The following is a 24,244-nucleotide window of genomic DNA, read 5'->3' as shown; positions in this document are numbered from 1 at the left end:
TAACACAATGACCACTTCTTTTCACTTATCCATAACACAGTATGTCTTGGGAGAAAGCTTTCTACGTCAGGACACATAGGTCCAACTTGTTTTCTTCCCTTTGTTGTGGTTGTTGTTGTTAATGGTTATGTAGCAATTCATCGTATGGGCATACCTGGTATTTAAGTGCCCAACTGTTGATGGAAATGAAGTGTTTAGTTTTTGCTCTCACAGTGAAGCAGTCCTGTACAAGCGTGTATCTTTGTGCATGTGTACGAATGTCTCTGCTGAATAGTTGCCAGGAAGTGGAAATGCTGGCTCAAAGTAAATGCCTATTTTTGGTTTGGTGGATGCTGCCAAATTGTCTTCCCAAAGGAATTCACCAGTTCAAACCCATGCCAGTGGTATATAAGAGTGCTTATTTTCCTCGTCTTTATAAATACTTCTTATTCTCATTTTTGTCAGTCTGGTTGGTGTAGAGTAGTGTGTGGTTGTTTTTGTTTTAGATTTTATTTTTAAGTAATCGCTGCACCCAGTGTGGGGCTCACTCTCACAACCCTGAGATCAAGAGTCACATGCTCCATTGACTGAAACAGCCAGGCATTCTTAAACAGCTTTTTTTTTTTTTTAGATTTTATTTATTTATTTGAGAGAGAGATAGTGAGAGAGAGCATAAGTGAGGAGAAGGTCAGAGGGAGAAGCCGACTCCCCGTGGAGCTGGGAACCCGATGCAGGACTCGATCCTGGAACTCCGGGATCATGACCTGAGCCGAAGGCAGTCGCCCAACCAACTGAGCCACCCAGGTGTCCCAACAGCTATTTTTTTTTTTTTTAAGATTTTATTTATTTATTTGTCAGAGAGAGCACAAGCAAAGCAGCAGGCAGAGAGAGAAGCAGGCTTGCATCTGAGCAAGGAGCCTGATGTGGGGCTCGATTCCAGGACCCTAAGATCATGACCTGAGCCAAAGGTGGACGCTTAACCAACTGAGCTACCCAGGCATCCCTGTACAACTATTTTTTAATATTTTTCTTTAAGGAAAAAAATAAGACACTTCCTTTACATGGTACAGCGTACTTACCTCACACCAACTGCCAACAGTAGAGTCATTCTCATTAAAAGCAAGAACAAAACAACATTGCCCTCTACTACTTAATATTGTTTTAGAAGTTCTGGCCAAGGTGTGCCTGGGTGGCTCAGTCAGCTGAGGGTCTAGCTCTTGAGTTCAAGTAAGGTCATGATCTCAGGATCATAAGATCAAGTCCTGCATTGGGCTGTGCGCTGAGTCTGGAGTCTGCTTAAGATTCTCTCTCTCTCAAAAAACAAAACAAAACACAGCAGCAGCAGCTCTGGCCAGTGTAGTAAGGTGTGAAGCAGAAGTAAGAATTGGGCTTTGAGGATTAAGTTAGATGACACTTCTGCTTCCTAGTACGGTATTTCTGATTCAAATAAAGCACTCAAGTTCTAGATCTTGTTATTTTCTTTCTTTCCTTCTTTCTTTCTTCTTCTTCTTTTTTTTTTTTTTTTAAGCAATAAGACATTCAGAAAGAAAGCCTCATTGTCTCTTACATCTTAACACATGTGTCCTGGTGCTTTTATTAATGTGGGTTCTTTCGTCTTGGTTCTGGCTGGTTAAATCATCCGGATTATCTGTAGGTCTGTGTTGAAGTCTCTCTTAAGTCTTCAGTCACCAGAACACCACCAGAAGTGGGTGTTCAGTACCTGTGACTGACTGAATGGTTGGTTCAGTGATATTTTTGATGACCTTTCAGTGAAGTGTTCCAACAGTCCCGGGAGTGTTTAGAGGTACGTGTCCCATATTGAGTGAATAATGTAGTTAAAATTGAGAAGGGTACATGGGGTACCTGGCTGGCTCAGTTAGCATGCAACCCTTGCTCTTGGGGTTGTGGGTTCGAACCCCACATTGGGGGGAGAGCTTACTTAAAAAAAAAAGACATGAAAGAAAATGTAATACTTCACTGGCTTATTGTAGAGCAGAATTCAAACATATGCCTAAAGAGAAAATGGATTCAATTTTTAAAAATTAAAAAAAAGAAAAAGACGACAATGGTACAGAAGAGCAAGCTTTTAAACGCTTACACCGTTATCTGGACACCTGTCCACCTGCTGAGCAAATGCCTGCCTATCATGGGGGTTATGCATTTCTGTAGTAAAGAGCTGCTGTCCTTTCTCAGGAGTCATGAAGATATAAATAGTTTGGTTCATCACCACCAAGAACTCTTTTCTAAGCAGTTAGCTGGCTCTGAATTTGGTTTGAGACTTCAGTCTTCTTTTTTCTTTCCCCCCATAGCATCTGGAGAGGGCCCAATGTGAACTGTGTTGACAGCACCGGCTATACACCACTGCACCATGCTGCTTTGAATGGCCATAAGTAAGTATCCATGTGCTGTATTCCCGCCCTACCCTCCAGAACTCAGGCCTTTGGATCGTCTTTTTTGATTTCCATACAGAATTACTAAGCAGTAATGTTGAGGAACAGCAAAGAGCAAAGGAAATTCAGTCCATCCAAAGTTCCCAAGTCTCTTGTTAGGATATAATTTAAGCACCCTTCCCTACTCCTCTGCCTATATACCTTCAACCAAAAGTTAAATTTTACCTTTTCTTCTGTTTGTCCTTTTCTTCTTTAAAGCGGCACAATGCCCTGCAGTGATCTGCTTGTGAAGGTCACGTTTGGGACAGCCAGATATAAAGGGGCTGGATAATCTCTTAGGTAACCAGCACCTTTGTAACCTGAAGATAGACTGAGTGGTCATAAGAAACTTCCCTTCTCTTAAAGTACTTATTTATTTACTCTTTTGGCTTGCCACTCTTCCTCATACAATTAGCCTGGTAGACAACAAGAACCTTTTTTCAGGGGAAAAATACATGATCATATGGCCTATTTTTTTTTTTTTAAATTTTATTTCTTTGTTTGACAGAGAAAGAGAGCAAGCTCAGGAACACAAGCAGGGGGTGTGGGAGAGGGGAAGCAGGCTTCTACCTGGGCAGGGAGCCTGATGTGGGGCTCGATCCCAGGACCCTGGAATCATGACCTGAGGCGAAGGCAGATGTTTAACCATCTGAGCCACCCAGGCGCCCCTGTACGGCCTATTTAATTCTCTCTAGGTATTGGTTAGTAGTTGATGGGTGGGATTTGCATGGAAAGTTTTCTGCAGAAGCTGTGCTTTGGGGGGGTGGGAGAGAAGATGACATAGGTTTAAATGGTTTGGCAGCCTTTTCCAGGGGGCACTGCCCTCCATATGAGAGAGAATGTGATGGCCCAGCCCAGAGGCAGGCAGAGCCAGGGAGTACAATGAGTGGATTTGCCAGGATGTGGAAGAATGGAACCCAGAGTGTAGCAGCACAGAGCGTGGTAAGGAGAGCTTGAGGCATCATGCTCTAGGAGATAAGAGTAGAAGTTTAGTTTTCATAAGGTGGGATTATCGGAACCATTTTGGATTTTGCTGAGCAAGGAACAGGGCCCTCCGCCCCCGGTGGTATTCTGTATCACCTGTACAGTGTTTAGCTCAGCCTAATGGAGTCTGTTGTGCCTGAAAGAGGTGGTGGTTGTTTCCTTCTACATTAAACTTCTCTGAAATATATTGAATATGATCCTTGTGTCTTTTCTATGGTCATCTTGGACAAAGCTAAACATGGACTCTGTGGAGACCCCTTCCCCCATAACTGGTGGGGTGGTGGCCTGAATTAAAGTAAATCTTATACTTAAATGACTTTAGCTTGTTAGCCAAGTTTATCCAGATGCTGTTTTTATTTACAGTGGGGATTTTCTCTGACCTCATGTGCATGGGGATAATTATACATTTGTATCTGCTTAATTAGTAGTGTCACCAAGGAGAAAGCCAAGCCCTTCTTTCTGGATGTATCAAATGATACCATATGTGTCTGGCTTATGTTTGCAGCAACTTTAATTCCGCTCTGCCTGTCTGCTTTTAGCTCCCACATCACTAAATGCTCTGAATAATGTGGTGAATAACGATATTTGTCTTGCATGACTACTTTCATGTAAATTTTATCCCCAAATGCTGTTTAAACATCACAAACAAGGCAACATTGTAAGGTTTAGACAAGGGAACCAGACATTTTCAAAATAATGGAATAGAGATGGATTGTCTAGAAAGCCCAGAGAATGGCAAGGTGATGAGTCAGTGTCATTTGGCTCAAGATGTTTCAGCCGCCTATCAACAGCTGTACACGTAGCTCATGGAATAAAAGGAAGAGACTGGGCAATGAGCTCAGGTAGAGAGAGGGGGGCCCGAGTGAGATAATATCTGAAAGGGCTTCAGCTGCCCAGATGTGAAGTGCTGTAAGTAGGAAAGCCTTCTGAGTTCTGCAAACTCATGATTGATTTTTGCCTTCTAGGGATGTGGTTGAGGTTCTTCTGAGGAACGATGCGTTGACCAATGTGGCTGATTCCAAAGGCTGTTACCCTCTGCACTTGGCAGCCTGGAAAGGAGATGCCCAGATAGTGCGGTTGCTCATCCATCAAGGGCCCTCACACACCAGAGTCAACGAACAGGTCGGAAGGAAGAGAAGCATTCTTCCCTTCAGCTATAGCCAGACCATGGTGGCCTCCCGGTGCTGTTTCAGTTCCGCAGCACAGATTGCAGGGAACCAGCTCTTCCAGGCCCTACAAATGCTTCCCCTCCTCCCAACACTACTCCTCCAAGGGCATCAGGGAGATCTCATACCCCAAGGAAGCATTTTACATGCATCTGAATCGTGCAGATTTGGAGTAGTGCTATTATAAAGATCTACATACCTCATGTGCAAAATGGGAAATAGCACAAATCCCATAAAATTGTTTAGAGGCCATTTCACAGTGGCAGGCTTAATTAATTACAAGCAGTGCTTATGCCACCGGCATGGCGGAGTGGCCTTAGCCGATAAGCGGTGTTCTCCCTCCATCGCAGCTGGCAGAAGTGGAAGGACTCATCCCGGGACTGAAAAAGGAGCTCATTAAAAACATCTGAGTAAGCTCAGAGGCCAGAGGTGATGAAGCAGAATGAAAATCATTTATATGCTCTCTCCTAAGGTCAATTTAAGAGTGACCCTGTTTTGTTAAAGCAGAGATAATTCTTAGAAAATAAAAAAAAAGGCAGCAGTTGAGCAAAAATACCTTAAAGTGGCCATGGATTTATGTTCTCTGATACCATTCTTCCACTTTTTTCACCTTGATTCCTTTGGAAAAGTTATGCTTGCATTATGCAGGTTCTAGACAGTCCTCTCATAAAATGCAGTTTCTTGTAGTTTGAGTCTGAGATCGTGTATCCATTTGAGAGGAGATGGGCTTTCCCTGTGTGACAGGCCACTCTGTTTTCCTCTCTGCTCTGAACTGAAGCAGGTGCTTTTCTTAGTTGCTTGAGTGAGAGAGATGCTGCTCTTTCTCAGTAAGCCCAGGACTGTTTTTCTAATGACTTTACTGAGAGGAAAGTGTTAAATTACCTGTAGGATTAGGTCAGGGTTTTTCCTCCAAAAATAGGAAATCATTCTCGTGAGCCCATCTATCAGCAGGGCTCTGCACCCTCTCAGTGAGCAGTTAGGACCAAGACTGACTCAGAGAAGGGCAGCTTCACCCTGAGGATAGAGAAAATTAAAACAATGCTCCCAAATCTCTCAAATTGGAGATTGTGTGTGTATAGCTGGTAATCAGCTTCCCTTTTGCTTCTCAAGCTGTATTTTCTGGATAGGTAAGCCACAGAAATTTTAAGATGATCCATGAGGATGTTTGTGTCATAACATTAAAAATGAAAATTGTCTCTGGAATTGCTGCTTTAGAATCTAAATGCAATTTTACTCCTCCTGGCTAAAGTGATTGTAATTTCTCTTAACCGGAGGAAATTTATCAGGAAGTTTGCTTTTAACTCCTATTCCTCCATGTTGAACCAACTAGTCACCCATTAAAGTCCTTCTCATTTAAGAAATTTTCGGCGACCATTTCTAATCCTGTCTTTGCTCACTTTTGCCTTGAAACACAGCTGCTTGGATTTTTGGGCCACCTGAGTGTGCTAGCTTGTCCTGCTCACTGCCACCTCCTGCCTGGAGTATCCCTTGATAGGGACACCAGCCCAGTGTTCTGAGTATCTGGCTGGCAGCTGGGTGGGGCAGGGGCTGGGCAAGACTTCCGCAGGAGCTGGAAGAACCTAACGGCTCTAGGTAGTAGTACCACATGGATCTACTTAAAAACCGTTAATGTGGTTCCAGTTGGATGGTTGGATAAGAAGGGGTGATGAGTGCTGTGCCCTCGAGCCTGCCTTCCCCCATTAACTTCCTTTCCAGGCTCCCAGAGGGCAGATCCACATTGTTCTCCTGTTGGACCCCCTCGGGGCTGGGGATTGCTTTGATATTTTTCATCCATTTTATCATCACATTTTCTTTTCCTCTCCTTTTTATAGAATGCTCTTGAGATCAAAGAATTCAAAAAGTACGGCCCCTTTGACCCTTATATCAATGCCAAGGTGTGTACGTTGCTGCCAGGATTTCTCTGCATCATTTCTCCAAGCTGCACTCCCTTTTTGGTCCTCTCTGGCTTCCACTCTCATCCACTCAGGCTCCTCATCTTCACCCTGACTATTGTCTGCTTCAGCCCATCTGCTTTTGGCTTGTCTGGGAATGGGAAATTGCAGCTTCAGTGAGTTTGGGTTTTATTTTTAAAACCCATGCTAATTCTGGAAAGGTTGGGTGCTTTTCCCGGAATGTCTGAAAAGCTTAGAAATGGCCGAAATGGGGAAAGAGAAGGAACCATATTATATGCATATTTTACCATTGTGATTGCTAAAAATCATTTAAATTTGAAAAAGAAAAATTCAATTAAGAGATGTCAAACATATTAGCTTACTTTTTAATCAGCACAGAAAATGATTAAATTACACTAACTGGATTTAAAGATCTTTTTTACACTGCTTTCTCTATTTCTTTTGAAGTGGAATCTCATTTTCAATAAGCTAGTGGTGGAGGTGGTGGGGAAGGGGTATGGTGACTCCATTTTACTCTTAAAAGCTGTCCCTTTGGGCTCATTCCTCACTTCCTTGAGTTCGTGCATTTCTGCCTGGGACTTTAAAGCCTCAGTTGCTTCTCCCCAACTCTCAGCTTCTCTCACTGCTAGGTCACTCTTGCCCCTGGGAGGGGGTCTGAGATAGGAAATGAAGTCACAGGGTCAAGCAGGACACTGGCCTCGAGCCTCCCTCCCTGTGAGGCAGGGGCAGGTTAGGCTGGTGATGAACGGCACAGTCCATCCCCCCCCCCACCCCCGCGCCGGCCTTCACCACACCAGGAGGCAGAACTGTGGGTGCTGGTTAGCCTTTCTCCTCGGTGCTCTCACCTGCTGGTTTTAACCTGAGTTTCCACTCAGGTGAGGTTTGCCTTTTGGTACCAGTCTGGAGTTTGGTTAAGTCAGTGCAGTTAGTCACATTAGCTACCTTTCCCTTGCTCCGAACACAGTAGCCTCGGGGAAGGGAAACGTAAGGTACTTCTACATGTTTCCAAATGCAAGGCAGATATTCTTTGAGAAATGCTGATTTAGTGAGTGAAGCTCCACGTGGGCCATGCTCTTCAGCTGTTGGGACTTGATGGCGGAGAAGCAGTTTGATTCGGGGTAGTGGAATGCATTAGCTTTTGCTTGGCCCTCTCTGTTTTCTAATTTTCAAAAGAGCAAGATACCATATCTTCATTTTCTTTCTTTCCTTTTTTTTTTAAACTTGTTGTAGCAGTGGAGAAAACTTTTATTAAAGGTCACAGCCTTTCAAGTCAAGCCTGAGTTTGAATTCTGTGCTGCCCCCCACTGGTTTTGTTGACTTAAATAAGTTACTTATGTTCTGTGAGCCTTGGTTTCCTCTCCTGTAAAGTGCAGTATACCATCTGGAGTTTAAGTAAGTGAATGCACATTAAGTACAACTATCTGATAACTAGTAGTATTTGAGATCTGACTTCTGAAGGGCATATACAGTCTGCTCTTTCTGAAGTGGGACTTTGGAATTTGTTCTTTGTTACTGGTGGATTGAAGCTTAATGAAACATTGCTCAATTAGTCTGGTCAGGGTTTTATTTTTGTGGGGAGGTGCCTTGAAGTGATTGTTTTCGCACTCGGTGGTTAGTTTAGTTAGCTTATAAAGCTCTGATTAAAGGGTAAGTCTTTGGGTCTTTAAAGCACATTTTCTTATCCCTTGATTTCCTACACAAAAAAGAAAATTGGTCTAAATGGCATAAGAACATATTTCTCTTTTTGGAAACAATGCCCTTTACCTCCCCCCCACCCCTGCCTCCTGCCACCCCACGAAAGGCTAAATGATGCAAATTGCACTAAGGGCTAAAGCTGTTTGGATTTTGCTATGAATGCAACCTCTCTTTGAGCTGGTTCGAATTGAACCTCCCTGGGTTTTATCCTGATTCAGTGGGTTTTTATTGACCTGGATTGTGTCTGGGAATTGTTTTGTTTGCTGAGTCCTGTCAGGCACCTGTAGAAATTAAGAAGTCCCAGGTGCGGGGCGCCTGGGTAGTACAGTGGGTTAAAGCTTGTGCCTTCGGCTCAGGTCATGATCCCAGGGTCCTGGGATCGAGCCCCAAGTCGGGCTCTCTGCTCAGTGGGCAGCCTACTTGCCCCTATCTCTCCTTGCCTCCCTCTCCACCTACTTGTGATCTCTGTCTGTCAAAAAAAAAAAAAAAAAGTCTCTGGTGCCTGTTCTGGGAGCAGGGATGGTTTTCATGAGTTTTCATCTTCCTCTTTGACATATGGAGCCTTTCCTTTTTCAACAAGTCAGCATACACCAGTCTCAAATGTAGGTCATCTGTAGCTATGGTGGAACTATTAAAATCGTTTATTTGCTCCCTTTTAAAATAATTTTAAATTAGTCTGAATATTGTAAGGTGAGCAATGGTCAAATTAGTTTTAGGGTATATCTCTTTCCCTGTCCACATAAAAATAATTAAGTTTCAGAGCTGGAAGAGGCCGGAAGTTGTCTCAACCAGTTGTCTCCACATTCTGATCAGCTTGACTGGTTGCATCTGAATCACCCAGCAAGCTTTTGTAAAACTTTATCTTGACACAATTTTCAGTGTATAAAAAGTTGTAAGCATAATGCAGTGAACTGCATTGCACTCGTCATCTAGATTGACCAGTTGTTAACATTTTGTCTCATTTGCATGCACATTTTCTCTCTCTCTCTCTCAAATGTGTAGATATATTGTTGCATAATTGATGATGAACTGTTTGATACGTAGTCATGGAGATCATGACCCTTTGACCCCAAATACTTTGGTGTGTATCTCCTAAAAACAAGGGCATTCACTTGTACAACCATAGTACAGTCATCAAATTTAAGAAATTCAACATTGATACAATACTGGAATCTAATACAGAATCTGTGTTCAGATTTTACCCATTTCCCCAATAATATTCTTTAGAGCAATTTTTTTTTTCCTGGTCCAGTCCAGGATCATACATAATTTGGAACACTTCCTTAGCCCTTCTTAGTCTTTTATGACTAGGAACCACGAACATGACATCCCTGGGTGGGACCGAACCACCAACCAACCATTCAGCGAACAGCTGAATCCACTAAGCGATTGCCACAGAGACCTGCAGCATTGATGGTATTGAAGAATACAAACCAGTCATTTTGTAAACTATCACTCAGTTTAAGTTTGTCTGATATTTTCACATATTTCCCGTTATTTCCTGAATCTGATCGATTCAGGCCCTATAGTTTTAGCAGGAAAGCTGCAGGAGTGATGTTATATTTCGTTCCTTCACGTTATGAGGCACGTGATGTCAGTTTGTCTCACTGTTAGATGAATGCTTGGTCAAGGTGGTACGGGCTAGGTTGTTAAGCTTTTTAATAATAGTCTTCCTGGGCTTTACCTCTGATGTGCTACCTTGGCAAGTCTGGAGTGGGACTCAGTTACTTTTAAGCTCCCTTGTAATTCCAAAACGAAGCCAGTTTGAGAACCACTGATCTAGGCCAACTTTGCATCCAAAGCAGGAATCCTTTTCTCTCACCTGAAAGGTGAGCTGTCTGCCCTTTGCTTTATTTGGTTGTGTGTTTCTCTTGGTAACAACCAGTCTTCCTACTTGGCAGCCTCTTTTTGGTATATGTGCTGCCGAAGCGAGCACGGCAGCCTCTTTTTGGATTCCACTAATTTTTGGTTTCTTACGCTTGGCTGATACTTGTCTTCCTAAACTTTCCATCTTTTGATCAGGTTTCTGCCTTCCAGAGCATTTACAGAGTAAGTCTAGCTCTTCTTCTACATGGACCCAATTCTCATGTTTCTGCCATGTCTGCTAAATCTCAGGAGGTCCAGTTTATCCTTTTGTTCCAATTTTGGTAGGTTTCTGAAGCCTACACCATTGTTGCTACAGAGAGCTGTAGCTCAGTTGTTTCCAACTTTAGTGTCTATCAACAGTGGTCAAGAGTATAGTTGGGCTGCAGTCTAAGCACTGGGAAGTGTTGGCTTAGAATAGTTTCAAGAGGAGAAAAGCCACCAGAATGTTTCTGTATAGTTTTCTGTTGCTTGTAGTTTATGTCAATGTGAGATAGATAGATAGACATAAACATGTAGATAATATTACATAATGTGTAATATTATATAATATGTAAATCAAATGGATTTACATATTAAATGGGGTCTCCATACTTAAAGAGTATTGGGGTCTTTTTTCTTAGTGGTACTGACTGTAGCAAGGAGAAATGGAAGTGAGTCTCAAGACAGGCAAGACTGGAGAGTGTGCAAAGACTTTGGAGGAAAATTGGGGTGTTCACTCTTAGTCTTCATCCTCAGTCCAAATACATAGCAATATGATTCTGGGAACTCTTGAGGTGTGAGGAGTGCCTGTAGTAGGATTTGGAAGATGTGAAAGAAGGATTCTGGGTCCCGAGGAGTCGGTACTCTCCTTGGAATCCCTCCCTTTCTTGTGGGTCCCTGAATCAACACTAATGACTTCCTGCGCTGGTATTTGTCACGTCCAAAGGGGAGCTGGTAGGAAGAGCTCATTGTGATGGCCTGTGTTCAATAGTCGAGAGATGGGGTCACCACAGACTTCAACTTACAAATATTATAATGATCAGACCATGTCTGGCAAGACTGAAGCATGAGAGATACTTTCTACACTGTTAATTTGAATATGACATTCTGCAGAGACGTGGTTAGGCCGTTTTTAACAGAGGCAGGAAATTTGCCTGGTAGTGATCAAGACCTTGCTTTCAGTAAGACAGCTTTGTGGTAGCTGCCTTAGTTCTAGCAAACAACAACAACAAACCAAGATTTCTCTTTTTTTTCCTCCTGCTGGCTAGCTTAGAGTTTTACAATTCTTCGGACCTTAATGGCATACTTTTTACAAAATCGAGGACAGAGTATTCTGGTTGTTGGGAGACAACTTGAATAGAAAAGAGACAGCAGTGTCTGCCTCAGAGTGAACAAGCTTTTCTGGACTGGGCTTTTAATGAGAATAAGCTGACTTTCTCTGCCCTGCTAATTGAGATGTAAAACCCTGAGAATCCTCTTAAAATTTCTTTGGGTTGCCACTCTGCCCTCGAACAACTGTAAAGCAAGCCCCTGTGTGTTTTGTTGATGAAGCTGTCTCTCATTGCAAGAACATGAAGTGACAGCTTTGAGTTGGCTTATTTGGGAATGGGCATTCCAAATGGGTATCTTAAGTGGTTGGTTTGGCACAGGGAACCCCAAAGATTTGCCTTCTGCCCAGAGCTTCCCCTTCCCTCCAACCTTTTAGGTTAACATGGAATCCACTCCTTGGGCCCAGTTGTATCGCAGGAGGCCATCGCTAACGGCTCTGTCCCGTGACCAGCGAAGGCTGTCCGCACTTCAGCTGCTGATCTCCTTGGGCTGTGTTTGAGCTCAGTGCTGCTTCCTCTGTTTATCTGTGTGCATTTATCTTCGCATGTGGCTCCTGCTACCACCCTTTCTGTCCTTATTTCATCAAAAATTTTTGTTTTGCTATCACTCTGGCCTTTGGGGGCCTCACTCCCAGCAGCTCTAGATCTTTGTGGTGCACTTGGTGTAGCTGGAAAAAATGATGCAGTCAAATGCCAGATCAAAAGCAGATGGAACTGCATGCATGTTTGGGTAACTCCTGGTCTGTTACTTTTAATGTAATTAATAGAATTAAAGCGATTGTGGAAACATTTCACTTATTACCTTTTGGTCACTGAGAGGTGCACAATATTGACCTGATGGACACACCACCTCATCCGCTTGGTTCCCCTAAAGTGGCAGAAGCCTCCTGGATCAATTTAGGAATCTCAAAATCCGGTGGGAGAATTATTTTCTTTAGTGCATCCAAAAAAGGAGAGGTCATGGAAATTACTTTATTCCTGATCTGATTATACATTGTCAGTAGTAGTTTAAAAAAAAAGAAGAAGAAGAAGCACAACTGAAATGATTAGCATTTTGCTTCCGATGGTGGACGGAGCACAAACTTCTGTTTTGTCCCAGGTTCTGTCTTTAGTTTGAAACACAATTGGCATTAAAGGACCCCGGGATTGTGAATCTGAACTGATGGTTGTATTATAACTTTGAATATTTTGCACCTCTCACAAAACATTCCTGTGTCTCACTGAGCCTTTGGAACATAAGCAACACTTCCTCGTGTGGCAGCTTGCGCATGCGTTCATTGGTGCAGGCTCCTGGGGTAGACACAGGGTGACAACAGGGTCCCAGGCTCCTCTGTGACTGAGCTCAGGTGCCGCCCTCCCCGGGAGGTGGCTGTTGGCTGAGATCTCCGAGAGTAACTTTTGGTGCTCTGCTCTTTTACTTTGATTGTTGGCTGGTTGATTTGCATGCAAGAAGCTGTGCAGATAATAAACTCTTTCAAAAAAAGCTTGTCTGTAAGGCACTGGACGGTCAACAAAACCAGAATCAGAAAATCCAGGGTTGATGGAACATAAATTGTAAAACCAGTTGAAATTTAAAGTGAATCAATGGCAGTGATATTATCAGCATTCATGTGTGTGGGGGCCTCTGCCCGGGGCCCGCCGCGTTCCCCCATTCACTCTCCTTGCAGCCTGCGGACACTTCCTTCATGGCGCACAGGAGATGGTAAATCTGAGGGGCACCCCAGCCCCTATTCTGGCAGTAACTGGGGCACACGGTGGCTGATCGGAGTAGCCGGCCTCATTTGTTGTCTTCATTCTGACCGGCTTCTAGTAGTCCCCAAATATTGCTGCTATTTTCTCATTTAAATTTCAACAGTTTTCCGGGTGTGCTTCCCAGTCATAGGCCAGTCTGCCAGGTGCCCTTCTGATGGGATCTGCTTGTCAATCCTTTAGAACAACGACAACGAGACAGCCCTGCACTGTGCTGCGCAGTACGGCCACACGGAGGTGGTGAAGGTCCTCTTAGAGGAGCTGACAGACCCCACCATGCGCAACAACAAATTCGAGACACCCCTGGACCTGGCTGCTCTGTATGGGAGATTGGAGGTGGTGAAGATGCTCCTCAACGCGCACCCCAACCTCTTGGGCTGCAACACTAGGAAGCACACGCCCTTGCACTTGGCGGCGCGGAACGGCCACAGAGCTGTGGTGCAGGTCCTACTGGATGCTGGCATGGACAGCAACTACCAGGTAGCCGGGCAGTCGCTTCCCCCACCCCCTAGGCTCCAGGGGCCGCATTGTGGTGGGAGAGGCGCAGGGACCATGCTGCTGGGCTGTGTTCTTATTTAGCACGTTTCACATCCTGTCTCAGATGCTTCCATCCGTTGACTCATTTTCATGTGAAACTTCAGAGACAAACTCCTCAAGTGAGTCTGTTACTGATTTGTTTTTTTGTTTTGTTTTGTTTTGTTTTCCTTTTCAGGGGTAATATATAGTCATTATGCCCTGAAAAGATGTGCTCGTGGACTCTCTCTCAAAATTAGAAAAATTTCATTATCTTCCTATATGGGCGTTCCCACTGCTGCTCTTTGCCACCTGCAAAGTCCCATGGATTTGATCTTGCCAACAAGAAACTTAGCGTTTCCCTGCGTAGTTAGCTTTGTCCATTCTGATGAATGACTGCTCCTTAGCTTTTGCATCGACCCCAAAGCACCAAACCACACATGAAGTTAAGATGTTGGTTGTTTCCCACCCACCTCCAACTCTCTTACTTTTCTTCTGATTTTTCCTCCCTCCACCCTTCCCCCTACTGGGAAGGGCTGGAGCCTGAGGAGCTTCACCAGTAGGTGGCTCCTGGAGTTGCTACACAGTTATTCCTGTGTGGCCTGATGGTGGCATTTCAAACACACTTCACGTCCGGGCCACGACTGTGGTTCCAGAATCCAGACCAGAAAAGTGGGAAAGATAATGACAGAGGACTTTGTGTGGTTAATTTTACACTCCTTCCCATTGTCTGTATTCCATTTGTCGTGTGGAGCCAAGCCAAACCTGGGTCACTGTTCTGATGACATGCTGCTCTGCGCTCTCGTTTGCCTTCCAGACGGAGAAGGGCAGTGCTTTGCATGAGGCTGCTCTGTTTGGCAAGACTGATGTGGTGCAAATCCTGCTGGCTGCAGGTGAGAGGTCGGCCGCGCTCTCGTTTACACGGCATGCCGGGGTGGGCTTGTTCTCCCTAGCCTCCCCAGAGGGGGATTATTGCTGGCTGCACTTGAACCCAATGTATGTATGTCTCCATGGGTTGACTGCAAGTGTACGAGTTGTTCTGGAAGAACTGTATTTATTAAATGGCTTTGGATGAAAAATGTTGGTTGTGCTACTGGGGGCATTAGGAGTCCGGGAATTTGACCCTCTTTGAGGCTGACTTGCAACTGCTCACTCCCCCTGGTCTACCTGGTGTGCTTTTCTAGGAATTGATGTCAACATAAAAGATAACCGTGGCCTGACTGCCCTAGACACTGTCCGGGAACTGCCTTCTCAAAAGAGCCAGCAGATAGCGGCGCTTATTGAAGGTACCCGTTCATCGCCTGTTGGGGCGACCTGGGGACACACTGACCGAACCATTTGCATTTGCATTTGGTGCAGCTCTTTTTTGTCTTTCCATGTAGATCACATGACTGGAAAAAGAGGTGCGAAAGAGGCCGATAGAACCCCCACGTCTCAGGGACCTCTCATCTCCAGTATGGTTTCCGTATCCCAGGAGTCTCAGGGTAAGGTGGCCTTTCTGTGCCAGTCAAGGAGCTCTCAGCTTGAAGAGATGAATGGTCTTTGGTAGAAGAGAAAAAGCTTAATTTAAATAATAACTTCAGGGGATTGGGAGTGCTTAATAAGTTCATATTCACATTTATTGTTTCCTAGCTAGTATCTGAACTTTTATTGGACAGAGCTTAGGCCTTTTACTTCGGACCTCTTCTTTCCTATTTTATCTTATTGTCACTTTTATAGTTGGCTCTGTGAGGTCTGTTCGGGGATGTGGTGTAGGCCAGACGATCTCAAGGTAAATTCAGATCTCGAGGAAAGTTTTCCTAACACACACTACCCTGCTGTAGGCATAGCTGGCCCTCAGTAAATACTGAGTGAGTACCACCTGGTTGGTAGACGTGTAGATGGCAGATTTTGGTTCTGTATCACTTGGCCAATAGATGTGGTCTGGGCACCAGCTTGGGCAGTCCAGCCTCCCCATCATTAACCACAGTCTACCCTTTCAGATTTATTGAGCAACCTTCTGGGTCCTAGGTATAATGAATGAGACAAACAGAATACTGATGGACACCTCCCCTCCAATACAAAGCATAGCAAAGAAGGCCAGAGGAATAGCACAACGTACCAGTCCTGAAACAGGAAAGGGATTTTTCAGAGGGGTGCAGACGTATCAGGTTAAGGTGTGCTCGACCTGTCTTCACTGTGGAGTCCTTGTCTGCCCCCACCACTGCCACCCCTGCTTTTTTTCTTGACCTTATAATCCACTGGTGATGGGCTTAGTAGTTCACTAAACTCTTAGCTTTCAGGGATTTTACAGTAACGGTTTTGACTGTTTGCCAGAGACCCAGAGATCTCTGGTCCACAACAGTCTGTAACTTTTCAGCGTCCCATGTTTGAGTCCCAGGTGGTCTGGTGTTCGTATTCTCTGGTAAGTTTAACCTTGCACACCGCCTCCGCGTTAGAAAGACTTCACCATCCCCTCTTTTGCTTGAGCACATGGAGGTTTCTGCTAAGAATTTGAAAGGAATACTTAAGTTTCCAGTTATACTTTGCCACATTTTATGGTTTAAGTTTATGCTATGGCGGTGTTGAAGTTCTTGGGAATTTTTAAGGTCTTGGAGGGAGGTATCCCTCATAGATGTCAAGGGTTTGCTACATTGAATTAGAGAAAAATCTCTTTGAGTCTCAGGGTATAAAGAGCAACTGAAACTCTATTTATTCCTATCCATGGAGCAAAGCAGTTGTTTTATTTTCCTGCTCTCAGTTACGGTTTGTCAAGTTCAGGTTGACAAGGAGCTTGAGGTGGTTGGAAGGGGGTTGGGTAGTGTTTGGAAATCTGAGATTATGCTCTCCATCCATTGACTCTTGCTCTCTAACCTGCTCAGGTGATGTGGAGAAAGCAGTGACTGAACTGATCATTGATTTTGACACAAACGCTGAAGAGGAGGGTCCCTACGAGGCGCTGTATAACGCTGTCTCCTGCCATTCGTTGGACAGCATGGCCAGCGGACGATCATCTGACCGGGACTCCATGAACAAGGAGGCCGAGGCAGCGGGAGTGAAGACTGCTGGAGTGAGGCCTGTATGTGGCCTAGGGCCCTCGACAGACAAACGGGGGCTGTGTTGTCAGCCTGTGCTTTGGTGGAGCGCCAGGAGAGGGAGTATGCACCGAGTGCCTGCTAGCTTTCCAGAGGCCTGCAGCCTACTCCCCTTGTTCTCCTGGGCCTCTGCCACATCTCTCTTGCTTTTTGTGGTTAATCTATATAGATCCCCTTGAAGTAGAATTTTGACTTTTCTGATTTCAATATAACATGTCTGCATCATTCTGTTAGTTTTTGATATTAGAGCAAATTGAAGCATTTTTTCCATTTAGCCTTGTGCGGCTTCTGTCTTTGGGGTCTTTGCTGTATGTTGATAGTTTTCTCTCCTGAGAGCTGTTCTACAGTGGAAGAGCTCACTGAAGTAAGTTCTCGTCTCCCCTGAGTGCATCCTCACCTTCCATTTGCCCTCAGAATGGTATCCATTTGGATCTGGACGGATTCTGCATTCAGCAGGGTTGTAGCAGGACTTAATCGGATATCACATGTGTTAGTATGTGGCATTCCTGTTTTTCCCAGTTATAATCTCTCTAGCCATTTCTTGGTCCACCTTCCCATCTGACTGCTCCTTTCTCCAGGGCTTGCTTGCTTCTGCCTCCAGTCTTGTCCATTGTTCTCAAGAGGTTTTACTCCCTTTTTCTACCTTAGGGTTTTACTCTGAGCCCAAACCTGAATCACTGTTCCCCTGACCAACCTTCCTACATAGCCAATATAATAATCTGAGGTTTTGAGCACTGCATTTTTATTGAACCTGCCACTGCTCTGAGTCCCAGTGATCCCAGCTTGAGGCAGATTTCCAGGTGTATATTATTCCTTCTTGTAGTAGAGGCCAGCCTTATCCCTTTTGGTCTGAATCTGCCTTATGACCATTTAGATGAACCTTTGGCCACTGGGTGATCCTTGGGTTTTTCAAATGTGCCTTGGGAATGACTTGGTGTTTCTTAGTGTTCTTTTTTATTAGGCTTAGTATTGTTTTTTGTTTGCCTGGTCCTAGAACAGTGCCAGCATTTCTGTATGAGTTTTGGAAAGGCCAACCAGTCTTGTGGTATCCTACTGGAGTGGGTATTCTCAAGGACTGGTAAGACTCCTTGTGAGTAGGGAAGCGCGTGCTTCTGTGGACAAAAGTGATTTCCTGTGCTTCCGCCTTAGGTGCAGTGAAGCAAGCAAGCCGGCCTGTGTGGTACTTACAGGTGATGTCCATTAGAGGGAGCCGGAGGCCTAACCAGAGGAACACATGGTTCCTGAAGCGAGCTCTGAATTACCAAGTTCCTATGGGCTTTGCCACTGATTTATAGTCTCTTTGTTCTTTCCCACCCCAAGAATCTGTCCTCCGGTGGACTTGCTAACTAAAAACTGATGCATCTTGGGATGCGTGCTTTGCCATTCTTACTTGAATATGTGGTGGCTGTGCTACCTGCCTGGCTCTTGGTAATGAACCTTGGTCAGGGGACTGTTTGTTCTACACCTTACAAATGCTGTGGATGGTGAGCCTAACTCAGCTCTGCCCTCGCAGGCCCCTGGGCCAACATTCTCACGTTCAGGAAAAAAGAGGCTCCTGCTTCTCTTTCTTTCCAGTATCTCTGGTGATCAATTCTTGCGCAAGAGGTTTTCATCTTGTTCTTTCTAGGCTCTTTTAGTCTTGAGAAGGTTTCTGGGATGGGTCCTTTTTGTCGTTGTTGTGTTTCATTTTGTATTTCCCTGGCTGTTTTTGTCCCAGGGTTGGGTAGCTGGTGTAGATGACAGGCCTGCTGCCTTTGCTAGTCCCTTCCATACATGGTGCCCTTTGGAAGGAACCAAGCTTGTTTCTGTGCTGCTGTAGGAAGACTGGCTAGGGAAAGTGGAACTCACTGGGAAATGTGATCTCATAGCCTTGTTTGGCTTGAAAAGACGAATCTGTTTTAAGGTTGTTGCCATTAGGCATCCATTGGGTTCCGGGGAGTGTAGGAATGACTGATTTATCAAGATAGAATCTGGAGGGGTGAAGTGTATTTGAACAGAGGGAGGTCATGGATGCCAAATGCTAACCTAATGCTACCTAACGCTGGCTGCTCCTGCTGCTCCTGGGACATGGATTTGTCTTCCAGACTTTTCCAAGGCTCTTGTGTAATTCGCCATGTTCCTCCACCCTTTCATAAATATTCTTGTCCTAGCAACACTGTGAACTAACCTACGAGGCCGAGGCCGGGAATGAGCCTGCAAGCCAACTCCTGGGTCAGGTTCCCACTCCCTTCCCTGTAGAAACATTGATTATGGAGCAGGATTAGGATTTTGGACTGTAAACAACACTGCCGGGTCCCTTAGGTACTATGGCAAGCCTCTCCCCAGCCTTCTGTCACCAAAGGTGGTGTGTATTCCTGAAACTGTCAGCCACATTTGACCTCCCTAATCCCTGCTTCAGGGTGTTTCTTGCTCTAGGGCAGGGATTGGCAAAATGTGGCCCGCAGGCAGCTGCCCATTTTTGTGAATAAAGTTTTATTGGAACACGGCCACACTCATTTGCATATCTTCTTTGGCTCTGTGGTACAGCTGTGGCAGTAGTGGGGCTAACTGCAAAAGCCTAAAATATTTACTCCATGGCCCTTTAAGAAAGAGTTCACCAATTCTTGCTCCAGGGCAGACAACTGGCAAATGTTCCTTTTTGAAATAGGCAGGGATGAAAGGTTTTAGTATGTGAGCGATGCATAATACTAATCATTGGGGCGCCTGGGTGGCTCAGTGGGTTAAGCCTCTGCCTTCGGCTCTGGTCATGATCCCAGGGTCCTGGGATCGAGCCCCGCATCGGGCTCTCTGCTCAGCAGGGAGCCTGCTTCCTCCTCTGCCTGCCTCTCTGCCTACTTGTAATCTCTCTCTCTGTCAAATAAATAAATAAATAAATCTTTAAAAAAAAAATACTGATCATTGAAGGAGGTGACCAAGAACTAGATAGAGACCAGTTCTGAGCTTCGATGAATAAATGGGGGTAACGTTAAAGTTTGAGCAGGAATTGACGGTTTTTGTCCTTGATTGCTTTCCTCATTACTTCCTTAATAACATGGGTTTGTTTGAACTCTGACAAGTTGATTGCTTTGATTTACTGCTGCTTCTTTTTAACCAGTCTGAAAGTTGAGCCACTGGCTTTTCTAGGCTAGAGTTTTATTATGGGTATTGGACATTTTCTGATAAGGCAGTGCCATGGTTTCAGTGCTATTTCTCACTGTGGTCTAGAATATGAAAGCTGTGTTTATACTTTCTGCTACAAACATCAGAAAGTGAAGAGCATGCTGGCTGAAGTGTGTGTGTGGGGGGGGTGCGGGTGGGGGGTGGGGGGTACAGATACTAAACCATGTGTTTAGATACTGATCCTTGAGTTTAGTCTCTCAGGGGAGTTCTTTACATTCTTTTTCATTTCCAAGAGTTAAGATAAGAACAGAAAGTTAGGTAATCGAAAAAGAGATAGTAAAATACTTTTTGAAAAAAGAGATAGTGAAATGCTTTTTCTCTTCTACAGAGGGAACGGCCACCGCCTCCAGCAAAGCCACCACCTGATGAGGAGGAGGAAGACCACATAGATAAGAAGTATTTTCCCTTGACAGCTTCTGAGGTAGAGGGTTGAGGGTTTATTGCCATCACTAAAATACGATTTTTTGCAAGTACCTCGATGTGTGCTTAAAGAAGACTTTTCTTTCTCATTTGCTTATCGCCTTTTTGGATTAGTAAATTTTGTGCATATCAGTAATCTGGAAGAAGACCTTTCCAACCCATTCAGAAGTACAAAGGAAAGAATTTTAATGGGGCTGTCCAGCAGACAGGCCAATTATTGATCCACGTTGCACACTGAAAGTAAACCATGCACATTCCTCCTGGCTCTAGTAGCTAAACAGTTTGACTTCTTGCTTGTTTTGTTCCTATGTCCTCTTTTGATACAAAACGTGGAGTATGGCCTTAATCGCTGTTCTGTAGATGATATCCTATAAGCGAACTTTGGTGGTTCTGCCCCAAGTGTCTTATTTCTGTTTTCACATTTTTCTTCTTCATTTCACATGAAGAAATCCACCAGGACAAACATGGAAAATGTCATGAAGACTCATTTTAGAAGAGAAATAGGAGTCGTGGGGGTGGGAGAAAGCAAAGAAGGTTATTTGAGAAGACTAATCCACCTTTTTGTTTTGTTTTTTTAAAGATTTTATTTATTTATTTGACAGAGAGAGATCACAAGTGGGCAGAGGCAGGCAGAGAGAGGAGGAAGCAGGCCCCCCTCCTGAGCAGAAAGCCAGATGTGGCGCTCGATCCCAGGATCCTGAGATCATGACCTGAGCTGAAGGCAGAGGCTTTAACCCACTGAGCCACCCAGGCACCCCACTATTCCACCATTTTAAAGAAGAATTATTATCATGGGGCAAATAGTTCAATCTTACTTCTTGGTTGTATGAAGAAATCATATTTTCTGTGAGCTTTCATTTTTAGAATGCTCCTTTAATCCTTACCACTGTGCAGAGAATATGTTTATTCAGTATTTATTCAAAATCTTATATAAATTTCATTATTTTGTTGCTCATTCAGTGGTCTGTTGTTCTTTAATTTAAAAATCAACTGATATAAACTAGTCATCTAAGTGTCATTACTTTATCCCTAGAAGGTCAGATATTGCCACAGACCATCCAGTGAGACAGGTTCTTTTACTTAGTAGGAACTCATGGAACCAGAAGGAAGGCTTTTATTTAACAAAATGGATAATTAAATACAAGGATACCCTTTTAAGAACATAAAAGTCAGTGTTGGAAATAGGGGAAGATGTTTATGCTAGGTGTAAATTCTGTCCCTATTTCTTTGTATGCCTTCATTACAAAATGCTTATTATCAGGTTTCAACTAAAGGGTCTCTAGATTATAGCCTCTAAGGTGATAATACATTACTAGCAGATAGAAGTGCATGTATCATATCCCTGCATATTTTTAATATGGAGATTTGCTTCCTTACTCCATTTTTATAAGGAGAACCTTTACTTATATTACTTACAGAGCACGTTCAACTGGGGCTAGGTCTCTATAAATGCCTTATGCCACCTCTTTAACAAGGACTTAGACTAAAATTCCTAATGCCCAAGGATAAATGCAAGGCTCTTAAAGAAATATTAGATAATGAAGACTTTCTGTTCTCCTCAGGCTTTTCAGAGAATGTGGTTTGTTGATAATAATAGTGTCAACAGAGGGGCACCCAGGTAGCTCAGTCAGTTAAGTGTCTTTCTGCACCTTAGGTCATGATCACTGGTCCTGGGATCTGGACACATTGCTGGGCTTCCTTTTCAGTGGGGAGTCTGCTCCCTCTGCCCCGCCCCCCCACCTCATGCATGCACACACGAGCTCTCTCTCTCAAATAAATAAATAAATAAAATCTTTAAAAAAAAAAAAAAAACAGTATCAAGAGATAAGGGGAGAAATTTCCATATTACTCTCCTGGATGTGGAGACTCTGAGATGATGCTTCTAGGACTTGCTTGTGAATAGTCTGAAATTCTGGGTCAGTTGGGCCACTGCAGTCAGGAGTTGAAAGACCATGAGAACCCCAGCTCTGCTTACTTAGTGATTATAAGTAAATAAGTACAGAAGAGATGTGGCTATGTCATTATGCTTTTAGTGATCAAAGCAGATTTTCTTTGCTGTAGTTGAAATGACTAGGTCTTCTCCAACAGTGAACTTTTATTTCTTTTTCTTTGACTCTAGTCTTTCCTGTTTTGATTTTTTACTTAGTAGGCTTTACTACCCTAACCCTCGTGTCCTAGGAAGCACTGGCTCATCACAGTTGACTTTTATGTTTGGCAGGCCATCTGCTTCAGTGTTTGTGTCCCATTCCCCAGGCTTGTCATTGTCAGGTGACCCACGAAAGCCTTTAAGGGAAGCTGAGTATAGCTGTCTCCATGGGAGCTTATCAGATTAATGACCAGGTCATGAAATGGGCTTAAAGAAATTAAACACATACACATGTGTGTGCACACAAGCTACTGAGACATTTTTGCCCCGCCAAATGGGCTGTCAGCTGCATCGGACTGACCACAGCCTTCTCTGTGTTCAGATGTTTTAAACATTCATGGGAAGGCGCAGCTGCCGTGGTATCTCTTCCCAGAAAACTGCCCACACCCCTACTGGTCATTCTGTTGGTCCAGTTAGGTGGTGACTGGTAGTAGCTTCTCTTTGCAGCAGAAATGTTTCTTTCTACATAACAGAGAATATGGCTTTTTGGCTCCAATTTACTGCCGGCCCTAGAAGAAAGGGGTAGAAAAGATTAAGGAATAATCTGGAAAAGAGCAGAATCCTTTCTCTTGAAAATCAGTTATTGCCATATTCACTGCGACAGGGGGCTTCTTTTTTTTTTTTTTAATTTTTTATTTTTTATAAACATATGTTTTTATCCAGAGGGGTACAGGTCTGTGAATCACCAGGTTTACACACTTCACAGCACTCACCAAAGCACATACCCTCCCCAATGTCCATAATCCCACCCCCTTCTCCTAACCCCCTTCCCCCCAGCAACCCTCAGTTTGTTTTGTGAGATTAAGAGTCACTTATGGTTTGTCTCCCTCCCAATTCCATCTTGTTTCATTGATTCTTCTTCTACCCACTTAAGCCCCCATGTTGCATCACCACTTCCTCATATCAGGGAGATCATATGATAGTTGTCTTTTTCCGCTTAACTTATTTCGCTAAGCATGATACGCTCTAGTTCCATCCACGTCGTCGCAAATGGAAAGATTTCATTTCTTTTGATGGCTGCATAGTATTCCATTGTGTATATATACCACATCTTCTTGATCCATTCATCTGTTGATGGACATCTAGGTTCTTTCCATAGTTTGGCTATTGTGGACATTGCTGCTATAAACATTCGGGTGCACGTGCCCCTTTGGATCACTACGTTTGTATCTTTAGGGTAAATACCCAGTAGTGCAATTACTGGGTCATAGGGCAGTTCTATTTTCAACATTTTGAGGAACCTCCATGCTGTTTTCCAGAGTGGCTGCACCAGCTTGCATTCCCACCAACAGTGTAGGAGGGTTTGACAGGGGGCTTCTTGAGTGGGAGTTAGGAAGGCTCAAAGCAAAGCAGTCTCTTGCTTTATTATGAGATTTTAATCCCATAGCTGGCAGGAGCCAGGACTAAGAGGAAAAGATCACCCGAGAAGTTGTCTGGATATGAGCAGGGTACTCTCACCAGAGAGTCTAAAGGAGGGAAAGAGTTCCAAATTGGATGCAAAGTCTTATATCCCAGGGTGGGTGGCGGGGAATGAGGACATTTGGGTCCAGAATCAGGGGAAGTGAATTTCATGGCCCTGGCTCTGCTGGTTGCTCTCTGTAACCTTGGGCAAGTCCCCAGACCTGTTTGGGAACTCAGTTTGGGCATCTGTGAAATGAAAGAGCTGGAGCCAGGTGTTCTCTGGCTGTGATTGGAACAGTTCAGGTCCCTTCCAGCTTTAGCATTTGCTGGTGCTGTGCTTCTCGTTGTTCCTGAGAGCCAAGCAGAGTGACCGAAGGTCTAGTGGGCCCCATTTTCCAGATGGAAGTCATCAGCTGTCCTCTTTGAGAAGAAAGGGTATTATA

At 44.2% G+C, this 24,244-nt stretch overlaps 1 protein-coding gene across 10 annotated transcripts in view; it reads left to right on the top strand.

Moving 5' to 3' along the window:
• ANKS1A (ankyrin repeat and sterile alpha motif domain containing 1A) overlaps positions 1 to 24,244 on the top strand; it is a 178,854-nt gene that overhangs the window by 67,745 nt on the left and 86,865 nt on the right. For 4 of the 10 annotated variants that reach the window (XM_059178566.1, XM_059178571.1, XM_059178565.1 and 1 more), the window contains exons 2-10: positions 2,289 to 2,369; positions 4,358 to 4,514; positions 6,391 to 6,453; positions 13,272 to 13,568; positions 14,419 to 14,494; positions 14,786 to 14,887; positions 14,984 to 15,085; positions 16,463 to 16,659; positions 20,163 to 20,255. In XM_059178566.1, coding sequence (XP_059034549.1) covers positions 2,289 to 2,369; positions 4,358 to 4,514; positions 6,391 to 6,453; positions 13,272 to 13,568; positions 14,419 to 14,494; positions 14,786 to 14,887; positions 14,984 to 15,085; positions 16,463 to 16,659; positions 20,163 to 20,255 — 1,168 coding nt within the window. Of the gene's footprint in view, positions 1 to 2,288; positions 2,370 to 4,357; positions 4,515 to 6,390; positions 6,454 to 13,271; positions 13,569 to 13,689; positions 13,745 to 14,418; positions 14,495 to 14,785; positions 14,888 to 14,983; positions 15,086 to 16,462; positions 16,660 to 20,162; positions 20,256 to 24,244 lie in introns of those variants that run through there. The other 6 variants (XM_059178567.1, XM_059178572.1, XM_059178569.1 and 3 more) reach the window with 5 other exon arrangements.

Source organism: Mustela lutreola, chromosome 6, assembly GCF_030435805.1.
Source record: "Mustela lutreola isolate mMusLut2 chromosome 6, mMusLut2.pri, whole genome shotgun sequence".
Classification (NCBI taxonomy): Eukaryota; Metazoa; Chordata; class Mammalia; order Carnivora; family Mustelidae; genus Mustela; species Mustela lutreola.
Note: the sequence above shows the minus strand (reverse complement) of the source record. Positions and strands in the feature narration are given on the sequence as shown.